At 50.2% G+C, this 16184-nt stretch overlaps 1 protein-coding gene across 3 annotated transcripts; it reads left to right on the top strand.

The window, feature by feature from the left end:
• The first annotated feature begins 387 nt into the window (after window positions 1-387).
• On the top strand, window positions 388-14250 carry SALL2 (spalt like transcription factor 2). Of its 3 annotated transcripts, XM_060281833.1 has the most exons (5): window positions 388-556; window positions 963-998; window positions 6675-9037; window positions 11493-11958; window positions 13907-14250. In XM_060281833.1, exons 1-4 carry the CDS (start codon window positions 445-447, stop codon window positions 11928-11930), a joined length of 2949 nt encoding a protein of 982 aa, XP_060137816.1. In that variant the 5' UTR covers window positions 388-444; the 3' UTR covers window positions 11931-11958; window positions 13907-14250. The 3 variants fall into 3 exon arrangements, with proteins under 3 accessions (XP_060137816.1, XP_060137817.1, XP_060137815.1); XM_060281834.1 differs by lacking the exon at window positions 963-998; XM_060281832.1 differs by lacking the exon at window positions 388-556 and having other exon boundaries at window positions 815-998.
• The last annotated feature ends 1934 nt before the right edge of the window (window positions 14251-16184 follow it).

Genomic DNA, 16184 nt, shown 5'->3' with positions numbered 1-16184 from the left:
CTGCCCCTCCCTGCCCCCCCCCCCGATAGAAATGCAATATTTTTTAAAAAATAAATTAAATGTACACTGCCTTGAACCTTGGACGAAAGGTGGGCGAATATAAATGCAACATTTTAAAAAAAAATTGAAATGTGTCGGTTTGCAAAAGGTCCGGGTTCTTTTGCGGGGGGGGGGGGGCAAAAAGCAGGGCTCCTCCTTCGTCCTGGCTTGGCCCGCTTGGCTCCCTCCTCCTTCCTGTCTCTCCATCCCTCCGTCTCCAGGTGCGCTCCGGAGCCAGGGCGCACGGGGGCGCAGCGCCCTCTTCTTCCGCCGGCGGCAGCCGCCCTCCCGACACCAGAGGTCCCTGCTGCGGCCGGGTGGGAGCCGCTCTCGACAGCCCACCGCTCGTCTTGCCTCCTCCTCTTCCTCCATCCTCCGGGATCGGAGGCGGCCGGGCGGGCCGAGATGATGAGCAGCTCCCGAGCGCACGGAGAGCAGCAGCAGCCGGAGGGGGTGGCGGCGCCGGGCGACGGAGCCGCTGGCGCCGGCGGCGACTGCAGGATGGGCGAGGCCGCAGGTGGGCTCCTCGCCCCTGTGGCTGGTCCAGCCGGCTGGGGAAGGGGAGAGGGGGCGACCTGGCGGCCGTGGCCTCCCACCAAGGGCTGGAGGGGAAGCAGGCGGGCCCAGAGATCTCCCTCGAGGCGCCCATCTCTCCCCCACGCGCTCCTGCATGCCATCAACCCCTTTACGCATCCTTCCATCCATCCTAGTACAGTAGTTTATCCTTGCCCTTTCCCCCCACCCACCCACCCAAACAGCCAGCCAGTCTCCTGTTTGATTTCCCATGCGCTGTTTGTGCCTTTCCCTCCCCATTGTTTCCATCCAAAAGTCAGAACTCCCTGTTAGCTATTCTGTAGGAATATGGTGGATAATTTTCAGGTGTGCTTCCTTCTTTTCTTCCCTCCTCCTTTCTTTTATTCTAGAGAGAACGATGTATGAATGGGCGGAATCTTGCAAAGGTGGGTTGCTGGATAAGGGGGCTTGGAAATTAGTTGGAGGTGGGTTAGGCTTTCAGGTAATTAAAACAAAAATGTTTACCTTGGTGATCTCAATCTTTCTTTTCCATTCTTAAAATTGCATGAGATGTTTGTCTGCCCTCCCATTTTGTAGAATAATAGGATTTCGGAGTTTGGAGGGACCCCTGTGGGTCATCTAGTCCAACCCCCTGCAAAGTAGGAATCTCAGCTAAAGCATCCATGGCAGATGGCCACCCAACCTCTGCTTAAAAACCTCCAAGGAAGGAGGTTCTTCTATATTTTTGTTTCCTTCCATTTTTATGTCTTTGGCATGCCTGCCAAGTTTTCTGGGCTGGCAGGTTTGTTTGTTTAACAGGATGGCAATGAGAAGTAGAAACATTGCTTGCTTTCAACATATGGGGAAAAACAGACAGAGAAAAGTTTTTCTCCCTTTTAGGACTGGGGGACACCCTGTGAAACTGAACGTAGCAAGGAAATATGTTTTCACATAGTGCATAGTTAGACTATGGAACTCACTGCTAGAAGAGGCAGTGATGGCAACCAACTTAGATGGCTTTAAAAGTGAATTAGGAAAAAATCGTGCAGGTTAAGGCTTTTGGTGGCTTACTAGCCTTGATGGCTGTGCCCTGCCTCCACAGTTGAAGGAGGTGATGCTTCTGAATACCAGAAGCATACTGGAAAATGCAGGAGGGGAGAGAGCTCTTGTGCTCGAATCCTGCTTGCCAATTTTCCATAGGCATTTGGTTGGCCGCTGTGAGAACAGGATTCTGGATTTAGATGAGCCACTGGCATGATCCACTGGAGCTATTCTTATGATCTTTAATGTTGTCTTTCTTCTTTTTAAAGTTAGCATTTGCAAAACCAGGTTCTTGCTGGTGGGGGATAGTGTGTTAGGGGAGGGGGCTACAGCAAGGCACCTGCTTTTGTGTGGAGAAGTTCCTGGGCTCACTGTAAAACCTCTCCAGCTTAAAGAACCTCCCATGGAAGGACCAGAGATCAGAAAGAGCCGCTGTCAGTCAACCCTCACCATTGGCCAAGCTGCCTGGGGATTCTGGGATTTGTAGTGCAACACCATGTGGGAATCCAAGCTTGACAAATGCTGCATTAACTAGACATATAATATAATTAATATAATATATATGTTTACATCAAAATATTGGCAGAGAGCAGAGAGAGGGTTGTAACACAAGTTGGAGGATGTACCTAGTCGTGACCATTAAATGGGCCAGCTGCCTTATACCTTTGGTCTGCCTAACTCAGTATTGTCTACACTGACTGGCAAAGTTTCAAGAAAAGGACATTTCCAGCCAGTGTTTGATGTTGTTGTTGTTGTTTAGTCGTTTAGTCGTGTCCGACTCTTCGTGACCCCATGGACCATAGCACGCCAGGCAATCCTGTCTTCCACTGCCTCCCGCAGTTTGGTCAAACTCATGTTCGTAGCTTCGAGAACACTGTCCAACCATCTTGTCCTCTGTCGTCCCCTTCTCCTAGTGCCCTCAATCTTTCCCAACATCAGGGTCTTTTCCAAGGATTCTTCTCTTCTCATGAGGTGGCCAAAGTATTGGAGCCTCAGCTTCACGATCTGTCCTTCCAGGGAGCACTCAGGGCTGATTTCCTTAAGAATGGATAGGTTTGATCTTCTAGCAGTCCATGGGACTCTCAAGAGTCTCCTCCAGCACCATAATTCAAAAGCATCAATTCTTCGACGATCAGCCTTCTTTATGGTCCAGCTCTCACTTCCATACATCACTACTGGGAAAACCATAGCTTTAACTATACGGACCTTTGTCGGCAAAGTGATGTCTCTGCTTTTTAAGATGCTGTCTAGGTTTGTCATTGCTTTTCTCCCAAGAAGCAGGCGTCTTTTAATTTCGTGACTGCTGTCACCATCTGCAGTGATCAAGGAGCCCAAGAAAGTAAAATCTCTCACTGCCTCCATTTCTTCCCCTTCTATTTGCCAGGAGGTGATGGGACCAGTGGCCATGATCTTGGTTTTTTTGATGTTGAGCTTCAGACCATATTTTGCGCTCTCCTCTTTCACCCTCATTAAAAGGTTCTTTAATTCCTCCTCGCTTTCTGCCATCAAGGTTGTGTCATCTGCATATCTGAGGTTGTTGATATTTCTTCCGGCAATCTTAATTCCGGCTTGGGATTCATCTAGTCCAGCCTTTCGCATGATGAATTCTGCATATAAGTTAAATAAGCAGGGAGACAATATACAACCTTGTCGTACTCCTTTCCCAATTTTGAACCAATCAGTTGTTCCATATCCAGTTCTAACTGTAGCTTCTTGTCCCACATAGAGATTTCTCAGGAGACAGATGAGGTGATCAGGCACTCCCATTTCTTTAAGAACTTGCCATAGTTTGCTGTGGTCGACACAGTCAAAGGCTTTTGCATAGTCAATGAAGCAGAAGTAGACGTTTTTCTGGAACTCTCTAGCTTTCTCCATAATCCAGCGCATGTTTGCTATTTGGTCTCTGGTTCCTCTGCCCTTTCGAAATCCAGCTTGCACTTCTGGGAGTTCTCGGTCCACATACTGCCTAAGCCTGCCTTGTAGAATTTTAAGCATAACCTTGCTAGCGTGTGAAATGAGCGCAATTGTGCGGTAGTTGGAGCATTCTTTGGCACTGCCCTTCTTTGGAATTGGGATGTAGACTGATCTTCTCCAATCCTCTGGCCATTGCTGAGTTTTCCAAACTTGCTGGCATATTGGGTGTAGCACCTTAACAGCATCATCTTTTAAAATTTTAAATAGTTCAGCTGGAATATCATCACTTCCACTGGCCTTGTTATTAGCAATGCTTTCTAAGGCCCATTTGACTTCACTCTCCAAGATGTCTGGCTCAAGGTCAGCAACCACACTACCTGGGGTGTATGAGCCCTCCATATCTTTCTGGTATAATTCCTCTGTGTATTCTTGCCACCTCTTCTTGATGTCTTCTGCTTCTGTTAGGTCCTTACCACTTTTGTCCTTGATTATGGTAATCTTTGTACGAAATGTTCCTTTCATGTCTCCAATTTTCTTGAACAGATCTCTGGTTTTCCCCATTCTATTGTTTTCCTCTATTTCTTTGCATTGCTCATTTAAGAAGACCCTCTTGTCTCTCCTTGCTGTTTTTTGGAAATCTGCATTCAGTTTCCTGTATCTTTCCCTATCTCCCTTGCATTTTGCTTGCCTCCTCTCCTCCGCTATTTGTAAGGCCTCGTTGGATAGCCATTTTGCTTTCTTGCATTTCCTTTTCCTTGGGATGGTTTTCGTTGCTGCCTCCTGTATAATGTTACGAGCCTCCATCCATAGTTCTTCAGGCACTCTGTCCACCAAATCTAAATCCTTAAACCTGTTCCTCACTTCCACTGTGTATTCATAAGGGATTTGATTCAGATTGTATCTTACTGGCCCAGTGGTTTTTCCTACTTTCTTCAGTTTAAGCTGGAATTTTGCTATAAGAAGCTGATGATCTGAGTTACAGTCAGCTCCAGGTCTTGTTTTTGCTGACTGTATAGAGCTTCTCCATCTTTGGCTGCAGAGAATATAATCAATCTGATTTCGATGCTGCCCATTTGGTGATATCCATGTGTAGAGTCGTCTCTTGTGTTGTTGGAAGAGAGTGTTTGTGATGACCAGCTTGTTCTCTTGACAGAACTCTATTAGCCTTTGCCCTGCTTCATTTTGAACTCCAAGGCCAAACTTGCCAGTTGTTCCTTTTATCTCTTGATTCCCTACTTTAGCATTCCAATCCCCTGTAATGAGAAGAACATCCTTCTTTGGTGTCATTTCTAGAAGTTGTTGTAGGTCTTCATAGAATTGGTCAATTTCACTTTCTTCAGCACCGGTAGTTGGTGCATAAACTTGGATTACTGTGATGTTAAAAGGTCTGCCTTGGATTCGTATCGAGATCATTCTGTCATTTTTGAGATTGCATCCCATTACAGCTTTTGCCACTCTTTTGTTGACTATGAGGGCCACTCCATTTCTGCTACAGGATTCTTGCCCACAGTAGTAGATATGATAGTCACCCGAACTGAATTCGCCCATTCCCTTCCATTTTAGTTCACTGATGCCCAGGATGTCGATATTTATTCTTGTCATCTCATTTTTGACCACATCCAGCTTACCTCCACTCATGGTTCTTACATTCCAGGTTCCTATGCAATATTTTTCTTTACAGCATCGGACTTTCCTTTCGCTTCCAGGCATATCCGCAACTGAGCGTCCTTTCGGCTTTGGCCCAGCCGCTTCATCAGCTCTGAATCTACTTGTACTTGTCCTCCGCTCTTCCTCAGTAGCATGTTGGACGCCTTCCGACCTGAGGGGCTCATCTTCCAGCGTCATAACTTTTATATGCCTGTTGTCTTTGTCCATGGAGTTTTCTTGGCAGGGATACTGGAGTGGCTTGCCAGTTCCTTCTCCAGGTGGATCACGTTTAGTCAAAACTCTCCACTATGACCTGTCCATCTTGGGTGGCCCTGCATGGCATAGCTCATAGCTTCTCTGAGTTATTCAAGCCCCTTCGCCACGACAAGGCATTGATCCATGAAGGGGCCAGTGTTTGATACTCAGTTATATAAGCTATGCATCAATTGGCTCCTTCAACCAGGGTTACAGTTGCCAAAACAGAACGCCTAGTTGCCATGTTGGGGCCAGATGGCTCGAAAGTCGTATTTTCCAATACGACTTTTTGGTTCCAGAAATTCGTTCCGATGGTGCAGATAAAATATAATGGATAGAATTCTGCAGGATGTCTTGCTAGTGTGTGGAAACAGCCTGGATCCAAGGATCCACAGGCACGCACCTCCAGATGGCGGAGACCTCAAGGCACCATCCTGATGCCCGGGAATCTTCACTTGGTCACAAGTGGCCAATAGGCCAGGTGCAAAACGTGCCTGGCGAAATTTGAACGCTTGTTCCCAGCCATAAGAAGAACCTTCTGGATCAGGCCAATGGTGTGTGCTGTATAGTATCCTGTTCTCACAGTGGTCAACCAGATGTTTGTGGGAAACTAGCAAGCAGGACCCGAGCACAGGCACACTCTCCTCTCCGGTAGCTTCCAGCCACTGGTATTCAGAAGCATAACTGCCTCCGACCAACGAAGCACAGCAGAGCCATCATGGCCAATACCACTGATAGCCACGTCCTTCATGTAGATGTCAGAGATTGAACCTGGCACCTCCTGCATCCTGTTTCCGTTCACTAAAATCTGAGTGTTGCCACTAGCTTCTATCTGATCTGCAGTTGTCCTGTGCATCTCTCTGGTTAAAGATCAGGTGGGCTTGGTTGCCAGAGTGCTGCAGTGGTTGGAGCAGAGTATCTCAAGCTTGGGTCTCCAGCTGTTGTTGGTCTACAACTCCCACCATCCCTGCTAGCTGGGATGATGGGAGTTGGAGTCCAACAACAACTAGGGAGTTTGAGAAACACTGAGTTAGAGTGTCAGGCTAGGACTTGGGAGACCAGGGTTCAAATCCCTACTCGGCCATAAAGCTCACTGGGTGACTTGGGGCAAGTCGCTCACTCTACCTGGGGATTGAATGGGGAAGAGGAGAACTACAGACCCCCATCTTGGAGGAAAGTATGGGATATATAAATGGGATGAATGAAATAGATTGCTGATCCAAAATAACCACACACACTTTTTCTCTGTCTCCCTTTCTCTGCAGGAGATACCGGGGACGAGACAGCCCCATTATCCTGCCCCGCCTGCCGTACCAACTTCAAGGATCCCTCCGAGTTGTCCGCTCACGTGGATTCCTGCTGCTCGGAGCAGCCCACCTGTTCCTCTGCAGCAGCAGCTACAGCCGCCGCTGGTCAGGACCACTCCAGCCTCTCCTCCTCGTCGTCCTCTTCCTCGGTGGAAGTCCGTCCCGAGAGCCCGCAGAGCATGGACGTCGAATCGGGGACGCTGCTGTCCGACCCAACCCAAGAAGCGGCCCTTCCCCGGCCCCCTCCCCCGCCTCCCCCAACACTGCCTTCCTCCTCCGCCTCCGCCTCCGTCCCCGCTGGGCACCTCAACATCCCCCTCATCTTGGAAGAGCTCCGGGTCCTGCAGCAACGCCAGCTGCACCAAATGCAGATGACCGAGCAGATCTGCCGCCAGGTGCTGCTGCTGGGGTCCCTGGGGCAGGTGGGCTCCCCGACCCCTCCCTCCGAGCCGGCCTCGGGAGCGTCTCTTCCTCCCAAGCCCCCCTTGCCGGTCTTCTCCATCAAAACAGAGCCAGGGAGGACCCAGGCATCCAGCTCCCCTGAGGTCCCCAAGCCCGCTTTCTTTCACCTCTACCACCCTTTCCCTGGAGGCGCCCGAGTGCCCAAGGCCGAGCAGCTCCTAGCTCCGGCCTTCCCCACAGCTACGGGCATCCTGGCCGCCCAGTGCTTGGGCACCGCCCGGGGTTTGGAGCAGGCGACGTCTCCGGGGCTCCTGCGGCAGAAGAATGGGGGAGGAGTGGGGGGAGGAGGAGGAGGAGGAGGAGTGTTAGAAAGCAGGCTGGAGGAGAAGCCCGGAGGGCGCCACAAATGCCGCTTCTGCGGCAAGGTCTTTGGCAGCGACAGCGCCCTGCAGATCCACCTACGCTCTCATACGGGCGAGCGCCCTTACAAGTGCAACATCTGCGGCAACCGCTTCACCACCCGCGGCAACCTCAAGGTGCACTTCCACCGCCACCGGGAGAAATACCCCCACGTCCAGATGAACCCCCACCCCGTCCCCGAGCACCTGGACTACGTCCTCACCACCTCGGGGCTACCTTACGGCATGTCGGTGCCGCCTGAGAAGCCTGAGCCCGGAGAGGAAACCACCCCTCCGCCCACCGCCGAACGCAAGGCCCTGAGCGCCACTGAGAGCCTAACCCTGCTGTCTGGGGCCTCGCCGTCGGCAGCAGCTCAGGCCTTGCCCGGCTTCAACAAGCTGGTTCTGATGAAGGCAGTGGAGGCGAAAGGGAAGGGGGATGAGAACACCCCACCGGAAAGGGAGGCAGAGGGTGCCCGGCTTCAGCTGGGGAAGCTGGTGGGATCGCTGCCCAGTTGGGCCTTGCTAGCCAATCACTTCAAGGCGGGCACAGCAGTGGGGCCTTTCCCCTACGTGCTGGAAACGTCCCCCTCGGAGACATCCAAGCTCCAGCAGCTGGTGGAGAAGATTGACCGCCAGGGGTCTCCTTCGTCATCTTCTTGCTCTGCTCCCATCATGGCTGCCCAAGCTGTGGCCGGGTCCTCCTCCTCCTCCTCTTCCCTGCCTGCTTCTTCGGGGCCCAACCAGTGTGTGATCTGCTTGCGGGTCCTGAGCTGCCCTCGAGCCCTGCAGCTCCACTACGGGCAGCACGGAGGGGAGAGGCCTTTCAAGTGCAAGGTGTGCGGGCGAGCCTTCTCCACCCGGGGGAACCTGCGTGCTCACTTTGTGGGCCACAAAACCAGCTCGGCTGCCAGGGCCCAGAACTCTTGCCCCATCTGCCAGAAGAAGTTCACCAATGCTGTTAGCCTCCAGCAGCACGTCCGCATGCACCTGGGTGGGCAGATCCCCAATGGGGCGCTCCTCCCTGAGCCCCCGACTTCGGAAGGGGCCACCTTGGGGGAAGGCGAGAAGCAGCAGCAACCACAGCAACAGGCCCCTCCCCAAGATGAGGAACTGTCAGAGGAGGAGGAGGAAGAACCCACCGATGAAGACTCCCTGGAAAGTGGAGGGGAGAAGGCCGAGGTGCCCTCCAGCCCGGAACAGGAAGCTCCGGGCCTCACCAAGGAAGGGGGAGAAGCGGGACAGGCGGAAGAGGAAGACGGTGGCACCAATGCTGCCTTGCCATCGGGGCCCGGAAGCCCTCAGCGGCCCATGCAGAAAGGGGAAGAGAAGGCGGAGGGGGAAAAGGCAGGAGGGGGAATGCCACAGGAAGAGGAACAGGAAACGGGCGGGGAAGGCCCATCGGAGAAGCAAGAGGGCAGTCAAGCCAAAGAGGGGCCGACGCTGGTTTGTGGGATTTGCAAGCAGGCCTTCCCTGACAGGGCCGCATTGCGCAAACATGCACTGGCTGCCCACCACCAGGTAAGGGAGAGAGACCTTTGCTCTTTCTCAGTGCCTCCTGTTATGGAGAGTGTTCTGCCTATTCCGTGTTCCCTTGTGATATTTCCTTCTCCATCGTTTTATTGACTCAGGAAGTTGGCTTCACTTAGCGTGCTGTCTGTCCCCCTCTAGAGGCAGAACTGGGGAGTGCAGGGCTCCGTTGCAGGAAGTACATCTCCCTTGCACAGTATTGACACAGGAAGCTGGTTGCACTTGGTGCGCTCTCTGTCCCCCTCTAGAGGCAGAACTGGGGCACGCAGGGCACCATTGAATGAAATACGGTACCACGTTGCCTCACAGTTCTGGAGTGTGGCAAAACATATTTTTAGTATTATAATTTTCATTTCTTCCGCTTGGACCACCCATCAGGTTAAGATCGCACGACAGTTCATGATATATTTATTCAGAAGCAACAAAACACAAGTCTGTAGCGATGGAATCCCTGTAAACGCACATTTATTAAAGCCCGAAGGTTTAAAATGCATCTTGGCAGTATAGCAGCAGCCCAGTTTGATTGCCCTGAGCCTTACAAAGGCTTGCAGCCTCCTGTCCCCCACGTAGCGTAACTTGTTAGTGTTTGTTACTTATTTTTTTTAAAAATGATTTTCCCCGAAAAGGAAATGAAAGCGGCATGCAGCAGTAAAGCATGCATGCAGTAAACTAAATGTATTAAGGAAATTACCAGAAAATTTAAATAAATAATCATAATTTAATCCTGAAAGCAACAAAAACAGCAACCTGTAATGACCCCAATACGCATGCACGCACGCGCTCGCACACGCACATACACACACAAGGAAACCTGAATTTTGTGAAAGCATAAAAGAAAGGAAAGCAACCTTAACGTAAAGGGGAGGAAGGATTTTTGGCTGAAGGCCTGTACCACAGTCACTAAACTCTAATTTTATTGGTCAGAGGCCTGCGCTGCTATCGCCACTCTGCTTTGTCTCTTTCGCAGTGCTTCCCAAACTCTGGTCCCAGGGCAGTCTTGAGCAGGTCGGGCGCCCTGGCGCTGAGGCACGGAGATCGCTCCGGCGCCCCCGCCCCCACAGCACACAGCATGGCTTCGCCCTGTGCCACCGGGACTATAGCTAGAGCCGGCCCTGTCTGGTCCTCAGCTGTTGTTGGACTACAGCTCCCAGCATCCGTAGCTAGCAGGACCAGTGAAGCCAGCATAAGTTGCAATTTCAGCTGAATTTGGGGGGGGGGGGACCCACTTGAAGCATCCTTTGCGTCTAGCTATTTTGTTTGCTTTTGTTCGATTGGCTCGCCGCAAACAGCTGAAAGTCTGAGAATTCTTATAATAAACCCGATTTGCAATGGGGGTTGCATAATTATGTTCGGCATTGTGCACATGCGAGCACCATTTAAGGTGGTGTTGCTTCCATTGGGAAGCATGCTTAGAAGCTTAGAAGCCATGGCGAATGCTGGAAATGGAGCAGGGCCATAGCTCAGCGGCAGAGCATCTGCCTTGCATACAGAAGTTTCCAGGCATCTACAGGTAGGGCTGGGAATGCCCCCTGCCTGAAATTCCCGGAGAGCTGCAGACCCTCCAAGTGTGCCTATTTTCCAGGGGACATCCCTGATTTAGAGAAGCCATTCCGATTTCTGATTTCATCCTGGAATGTCCCATCCTGTATACTGAAGCTTTTTTAAAATGTTTAACATTCGTTGTATTACGTTTTTTAATATGTTGGAAGCCGCCCAGAGTGGCTGGGGCAACCCAGTAAGATGTGTGGGGTATAAACAGTAAAATTACCCTTATGGAATGGGGCGTCCCTATTTTCGCCGGAGAAATGTTGAATGGTATGGAGCTGCTGCCAGTCAGTGTAGACAATATGAGGAAGCTTCCTGCCTTCTGGGTCAAACCAGCGGCGTTCCTTCCCTTGTGGCTGCCAAGAACATTTAACACCATATAACACCGGTCCTGAAAGACCTACATTGGCTCCCAGTATGTTTCTGAGCACAATTCAAAGTGTTGGTGCTGACCTTTAAAGCCCTAAACAGCCTTGGCCCAGTATACCTGAAGGAGCGTCTCCACCCCCATTGTTCAGCCCGGACACTGAGGTCCAGCTCCAAGGGCCTTCTGGTGGTTCCCTCACTGCGAGAAGTGAGGTTATAGGGAACCAGGCAGAGGGCCTTCTCGGTAGTGGCGCCCGCCCTGTGGAACGCCCTTCCATCAGATGTCAAGGAAATAAACAACTATCTGACTTGTAGAAGACATCTGAAGGCAGCCCTGTTTAGGGAAGTTTTTAATGTTTGATGTTTTATTGTGTTTTTAATATTCTGTTGGGAGCTGCACAGAGTGGCTTGGGAAACCCAGCCAGATGGGTGGGGGGGGTAAATAATAAATTATCATCATTATTATTATTATTGATGGGATCGTTGGCTCAGGGCGCCGCCTGTGTTAAGTGCCCATCTCTTCTTTCTCCGAAAGGTTAATCTCAGCGGCCACGTGTGGAGCAGCAACCAGGCGCGGCGAGGGAGGCGCCTGCCCCTAGAAGGCCCTGTGCCGGTGCTGTCGGGGGGCCAGGTCAAGCTCCAGGACTTCCTGGGGCGTGACATCCCAGCCCAGCTCGTAGGGGTGGGACCGCTCTCTTTCTGGAACCAGTACACGGCCTTCCTTTCTGGAGGCCTCCCGACCAAGCCAGCTCACGGTGGGGGTAGTGGTGTCGCTTCTTCCTCCTCCTCCTCTTCTTCGGCATCCAACACGGGCACCCACGGCCTCTTCGGGTCCAGCGTCACCCCTGGGAAGGTGGCTCCCAGCGAGGCCAAGGAGAAGCCGCCGGTGGGGTCTCTGCTGCTGCTTCCTCCGCCTCCGCCAGCCCCAGCTCCGGAGGTCATCCCTGAGAACCAAGGGAAGGGGGAGAAGTAACTGCACACTGACGCAGCGCCTCCGTCAGGTAAGGCAAGCTGGAGGAGACCCATTATGGCTGCAACTCTTGCCTGGTGGAATTGGAAGCTGGGCCCCGGTGGGTTGGGTTGGCATCTGTCTTGAGGGACAAAGGAGGAGTGAAGTCAAGCTGTTGGAGAGTCACAGCGCCTGCTGTGGCTGCAGGGGCCGATGCGGAAGAGACATGTTTTGTTGCAGCTGGGGCTGCCGCTGCAGTTACACCACGGCATTTCTTCTTTCTGCGCCATTTCTCCTGTGGTCACTGCCATGGGTGCACGACCTGTCTGTCCGTCTCCAGCCACTGTGGCGCCCAGGTGGTGCGATTGGAATAAATCCTGCGTACATTTTGCAGGGGGCGGAATCGGGTAGGATTTACCCCTCCTGAATAAATTCCGCAAAGTGCATTTGCATAAACTTTGCGACGCGGAATTTGTTGGTCAGAGCTCGGCCGGAGGTGGGATTTGTAATTCTAATAAATTCTGAAATCTGACTGATGATAGGATTTGTGATTCACGGCTAAGGGAGGTTTGGATTCATGGGACACAGGTATATGGGCTTGGATGGAGGCTGTTACGAGCAGCGCCCTTGATTTGCTATGTACGCCGTCACTGCCTTCAGCAATCCAACTCCATTACTGTTCTGCCCTGCGTATCTGCTGCTGGAAGCAGGTGGGGCGGACCTGCTGCCCTCTAGATGTTGCTGAACAACTGCCCCCATTATCCCTGACCTCTGGCTATGCTGGCTGGGGTTAATGGGAGTGGGGAGTCCAGCAATACTAGGGACGCCATAGGTTCCACACGCCTGATTTTGCCAATGGAAACAGCTTTAAAAGGTGCAAAGTGCAGAGAACATTCCTCTTCCCTTCTCACTAGATGTCCTTGTTTGTGGGAGATGATGGTTCGGATGTGATTGGGGAGGACCCTGCTTTCATTACCACAGCATCTAATTTGCATGCAGAAGGTCCCTTGGCATCGCCATGTACAGCCGGGAATTTCCCCTCCTTAAAAGGACCTGGAGAACTGCTGCCAGTCAGTGTAGACAATACTGAGCTAAGATGGACCCAACAGCCTCCAGTAAAAGACAGCTTCCTCTATCCCTACGCTCAGGGCAAGATAGAGACATTCTGAAGTGGCAGGAAATACAGGCATGGTTTGCATATTCTTTATCCTCCCAATGTAAAACTAGGGTTGCTATACGTCTGGAACTTCCCAGACGTAGCCAGGATTCGGCAGAAAACGCTTCAATGTCCAGGAAATCCGGGCGTATGGCAACGCATGTCGAAAGCGAAGATTTTGGTGAATTTCCTTTAAAATAGCTCAAAAACTTCTCTTTTTTTGAGATTTTGCAAAAGGAAGCTCAACAACTTTGTGTCCACAGTTTTTCACTTTTTGAAATATGGCAACACTATCAAAACTTTCAGAGTTAGCAAGGAGAGGCAAGAGTAAATTGATGGGTGCTTCTAGGTTGAAGGAAGGAAGGGAGCACAGCATATTGCTGCCAGCCTGGGAATAGCCGTCTTTTGAATGCTAGCCCAGCATCCTGTTCCCAGCGGTATCCAATTGGATGCCTCCAAGAAACCCGTTAAAAGATGGAAGACCCTATTTTTAGTTTTCCCCACATTTAAGGCATTTTTAGACTTCTCAGCCCCAAAAGGCTCCTTGAATAGCTTACAAATAGCAACAATGAGTCAGTCTCTGCTTGCGGCCTAAGAGACAGAACACTTAAGGAAAAAGGGGTGAGGAGGGAAGAGGAAAACAAGCAAACACATGCACCCCTTCTTCAACGTTACAAAGTTCGTAACGATGAGCAGATTTTTGAAAGTTTGTTCATCCACTCTCTGGATCGACTTTGCAGGATGCTTTGCATGAACAAAGCAGTCACAAAGGAGCTAGACCACAGGGTGAGTGAGTGGTTTCTTTTTCCCTAACTTTTTTCTTTTCCTTTCCTATCTTTTCCAGGCGGAACTGTTTTAGCGATACCCAGGCTGCCGGGAACGTGCCCCCCCTTTTCCCCAAGCGCAGCCCCGCAAGAAGAGAAGCAGCTCCGGTCTTAATTTTAGCAACATTTTAGTCTTTTACTTTTAAAATGTAGCTTGGATATCCGTCAGCCAAAAGGCAGGATCCTGTCGCAGGTCAGGGAAGCACAGCAAACACCCTGCACCCTTGGGGAAAAGAAAAAGGAAGGAAAAGTGGGCCTCATTTAGATTAGGGCAAGGATGCCGGACGGTCCATTCAAGCAAAGGGAAGGACATCTTGAGCTCCCCAATAAAAGCAGTTTGACAGAACTACCAAGTCTTTGGCTCTTGTTTCTACAAAGGGCTGGAGGGGGGCCTGGTTTAGCCCCCTGATGTTGACCCCCAACACACACACACACACACACACACACACACACTGCAACTGATGCAAGCCAAAAGGGTCTCTCTTCACATACACTTCAAATACAGGTAGCTCACAGTTGTGTATAACTCACAACTTACACATATTTAACTTGCACAATTACACGGGTGGGGTGGAATAAATAAATAAATGGAGAGTGGAGGAAATCCAGACTTTGGTAAACAGCACTCCACCTTGCAGGGGGTGGGGGCAGCTCCAGGGGTTCCTGGCTTTACATATATTTTTTTAGTACAGTGGTACCTTGGTTTACAACTGTAATCTGTTCCGGTGGTCCATTTGTAAAGCAAAACAGGTTGTAACCCAAGGCAGGCTTTCGCCAATGGGGCCTCAAAAAAAAAAATTGTTCATAATCCAAAAAAATGGGTTGTAATGCAAATCGGGACACGCACTTCCGGGTTTGATGTGTTTGTAATCCAAAACATATGCAAACCAAGGTACCACTGTACAGTATTACACATGGACCCTCAGTATGTAACCGCCCTGTAAGATGCAAGTTACCTGTACACAGCACTCTGTCCAGCAGGAGGCAGTGATGAGTACAGGGGAGTCAGAGGGAAAGAGAGCCTGCCCCCCACCCCAAATGCATTTTCCCCCTCCCCATGTATGTGGACTATTGTATGCCTTTCTCTGAATACGGGCTGCCTCCTGACGAAACACATCTTAACTGAACTGTATGCATTTTAATAGTTAACATTTGCATATGAATAAAGACAGTAATTCTGAAGGAAAAAGTTCTTACTTGGGGTAGGCCCACTGAACTTAATGGGCATGGTTAAAAGGTCTATATTCAATTCAAGGGGTCTACTCTTGAGTTAAAGACTGATGCACTCTTTGCTTTAGAAAAAGACATTTCCTCTTAGCCAGGATGGAAAGCTGCCTCGGGGGCTGTTTTCATAAGTATGTGTTTTAAAAAGAGTTAACTTTAAAAGAATAATAATACCTGATTAAATGATGAAGCATGAACCTGATGGAATAGAAAAGTTCCCAGCGGATGTTTCAAGTTTTAAATGAAAGGTGCTTGCTGAGTCACTGTTGCGCTATTCCACAATACTGGGCCGATAACACTAAACAGCTCAGTTTCTTGTTGCCTAATGAGCTTTTGCCAACTTGGGGAACGACCAGCGATGCTCCTGCAGACGATCTGTGACCAAGCTGGGATATAAGGGTTCGTGTGGTCCCTGATACAACTCTCAATTACCTGATTCACAAATAATCGCCTGGAAGATCCTCTCACCCTTCCCATACCCAATCGATCTCTGCGCTTTGTGGGAGAGCCCATTCAATGCAATATACAGCTCAAGCCTTCGTTGCTGTGGCACCCACTGTATGGAACTTCTTCCCCCCTGAAAGTTAGGCTGGTGCCATCCTTGCTGTTTGTTTGTCGCCACCTGAAGGAAGACCTTCCTCTTCCTACAAGCCTTTTAAACCGAGATCTTCCCCAGTATGCATCTATGTTGGAATTGCTCCTAAGATGATTTCTGTTTGTTGTTTGCAGCCCTGGTGGACTTCTTTGGATACCATTATTATTATTATTATTATTATTATTATTATTATTATTATTATTATTATAAATAAATAATAAATATTAATTTAAAAAATATTTTAGAAATGGGACGTTGACATCCACCTTTGGTCGGCAACTGGAAAATAAATAAATAATTACCTGCAGTGCTGGCTAAGCACCTTTGCATCAAGCTTAGAAACCTCTTTCCATGTGTCAAGGAAGTGGCTCCCAGCATCCGATTCTCTTCCCCTGCCCTCCCCATCAGTTACGGATAATGCTATTTAGCGGCTTATGAGCTCAAGGCCTTCCTTTGTTGCAGCTTCAACCTGGCAGCCC

The sequence above is a fragment of the Zootoca vivipara genome, chromosome 13, assembly GCF_963506605.1.
Source record: "Zootoca vivipara chromosome 13, rZooViv1.1, whole genome shotgun sequence".
In the NCBI taxonomy this organism is placed as follows: domain Eukaryota; kingdom Metazoa; phylum Chordata; class Lepidosauria; order Squamata; family Lacertidae; genus Zootoca; species Zootoca vivipara.
Note: the sequence above shows the minus strand (reverse complement) of the source record. Positions and strands in the feature narration are given on the sequence as shown.